The sequence below is a fragment of the Palaemon carinicauda genome, chromosome 36 (genome assembly GCF_036898095.1).
Source record: "Palaemon carinicauda isolate YSFRI2023 chromosome 36, ASM3689809v2, whole genome shotgun sequence".
Lineage (NCBI taxonomy): Eukaryota > Metazoa > Arthropoda > Malacostraca > Decapoda > Palaemonidae > Palaemon > Palaemon carinicauda.
In genome coordinates this window covers 9,048,349-9,050,848 of record NC_090760.1, presented here as the reverse complement: position 1 = coordinate 9,050,848, position 2,500 = coordinate 9,048,349, and the positions used below count along the sequence as shown (strand labels likewise).

General features: G+C 50.8%; 1 protein-coding gene and 1 long non-coding RNA gene across 2 annotated transcripts in view; one reads left to right on the top strand and one right to left on the bottom strand.

Annotated features, from left to right (window-relative positions):
• The window catches only part of LOC137628751 (uncharacterized), a 200,239-nt gene that overhangs the window by 80,641 nt on the left and 117,098 nt on the right, over positions 1 to 2,500 (bottom strand). The gene's annotated exons all lie outside the window — the stretch shown is intronic.
• Positions 1 to 2,500, top strand: part of pros (prospero) — a 52,425-nt gene that overhangs the window by 23,306 nt on the left and 26,619 nt on the right. The window contains 2 exon segments of the mRNA XM_068359934.1: positions 683 to 1,513; positions 1,516 to 2,500. The exon segment at positions 1,516 to 2,500 is cut by the window's right edge and continues 470 nt beyond it. Coding sequence (XP_068216035.1) covers positions 683 to 1,513; positions 1,516 to 2,500 — 1,816 coding nt within the window.

The window sequence follows — 2,500 nt, the reverse complement described above, 5'->3', positions numbered from 1 at the left end:
GTTGTTGTCGTTATTGCCATATTTACGGACCTCAACTTGCGCTCAACTTTTACACTTCTAAATTTTTTTTCCTCTCGAACTTTCTTGTAGCTCCTTCTTGTTTCCCGAGTCTACTTGTGTCAATGTGTTGTTCAATAATGTGTGTATTTTTTTAAACTTGTGTTTATTTTGTGGGAATTTGATATTATATCGTCTTTGTGTTATCGTAATCGGTTAAAGAGAAGCCGAGAGACTGATGTGAGAGATCATAAACATAATGCGGTGATGTTTTACTGTTTTCACAAATACTAAGTTACTTGTATAGTTTGATACGCGAGATACTTTTATGTCACCTAATTGGATAAGTTAGGTAGAGTTGTTTTCTCATGAACCTCATTGGTGATTCTGGTGAGGGCCACCCGGGAGGGTCCTCATTTGACGGGGGTGAGATTCTAACGGGTGGCGTAAATATGCCATCGGTCGCTATTTAGGCGATGCTACATCCGGAGGGTAGTGATTTTTTTCCCCACTATTTCCACCTTGTCTATGGTCTTGTGCGTCCAAGTGTATGTTTCTTTTGTACAATAGTAATGCATAATTAATTTTCTTAACATAATTAGACATTATAATTCTTAATAACGTCTAAAGACATCGTCATTGCGCATCCTCAGCCTATTCACGTAAGTCTTTCTTACCCTTACAGGCGCACCGGATGAGCCAAGCAGCCTGGTTGGTGGCTTAAGGATTGGGCCTCGTGACGTAGCGCCACCGTATTGGCCACCGCTACCTCTCGCCCCTCCCACCATGCATCCTCCGCCAATGGGCGCGCACCCTAACGCAATGGCTCAGGATGAAGAAACTGACTGCTTTATGCTAGGAGAAAAGCTGTTGAAGAAACCGAAACGGATCAGAACCCGTGTAGACGCCGGAGAGCCAAGGAACTCCTATTCGGCCTTCAGTAGTTTACCCAACTTGTGTGGTGTTAGTGTTAATGCAGTCAGGCCGGGTAGTGCTCCGAACCTCTTTAGTGGGAGTCAGTCTTTTTCTGGAGGACTACCGTTTGTGAACTATTTCAACCCCCCGCCGACGGTCACGGTGGGATCTCGCGGTATGCTAAGTGAGTTATTTGGCGGCCACACCAAACCCCCCCCTGTGGCACCTTGCCCTCCCGAAGACACTGTGGCGGCCACCATGGGCGTGTTGGACAAAGTGGTGACCAGCTCGAACGTGCATAGTGCCGCCGATGCTGTGAATTCTGTCATTCGAGGACCAGAACCTGAAAACGTCCTCCTACGGGAAATCCTCCAGGGAAGGAAGCGGGATTTTACCATGGAGGAAATCGAAGCCGCACGCTCCTTACACAATAATAATAACAGTTATAAAGGTGCAACGGACAGTGTCGAAGGGCCCAATGACGAGGCCACCACGGGGCGAGATGAGAGTGTGTCCGCAGAGGATACTCGCTGTGAGTCCGAAGTGGAAGAGACCCTTAGTCAAAATAGCCCTCGCACAGACTCGCCCGAACCCAGGAAACGTTGGAAAATATAGTGAGTGTGATTCGTTCCTCCCCTACCCCAAATAGCACGCCCGTGAATGGTTGTAAAAAGCGAAAGTTATATTTACCGCAGCAGCACGAGACGCGGACGAACTTCGACTCCCCTTCGGAGGAAGGCGAGTCAGCCGCAGAGCCCGACAACAAGACGAGAAGGTTGGAAGATGACGACGAACCCACGAGCGAGTCTCGTTTGCCTGAAGCAGGCGAGGAAGGGGGCGGCCTCCAGATCGACCTTAGCGTTCGACGTCGATCCCCTGAACCTCAACGTGCCACCGCAGCCTCACCAAAACCTCCTACCTCTACTTCCTCAGATTCTAACGATGCCTCTTCCTACCTCTTGGACTACGCCCAGCGACTAATACGTAATCAGGAGGCGAGATTGCAAAGGGAGAACGACCTGAAAAACACGTCGGACCTCTCGGAAAAGTTGCAGATCCTCCGTAACTTGAATCTCAATTCTCAGGTGACAGACCTCGAAGGTCTGGCGGACGTCTTGAAGACCGAAATCACAGCCTCCTTGGCAGTCATCATCGACACCATCGTCAACAAGTACGTGCAGCAACGGAAGCTGATCAACAAGCAGGCGGAAGTGGCCGCAGAGCAACTCAACAGGGACATAGCATCTCAGCTGATGGAGAGGTCGCGTTCCCCGCGATCCAAACAGATGCTGGAGAGAGGCCCTCCGGGCATGGGCAGACTCAATGGCATGCCCGCCCCACATGGACCTCTCAACCTGTCTCCCTACGCGGGCGGGGAACACAACATCAATAGCCTCAGTCTGCCCCATCTCAGGCCTCCTCTCTACAAACCCCCACATGGTTTCTTCCCTGGCAATCTTCCCCCTATGGGGGCAATGGTTCCCTCCGGTCAAACTTCCCCCTACGGAGGAATGGAGCCCGAACAGGACGAGGCCCTGCCTCTGGTGGTCACGCCCAAGAAAAAGCGCCATAAGGTGACCGACTCCAG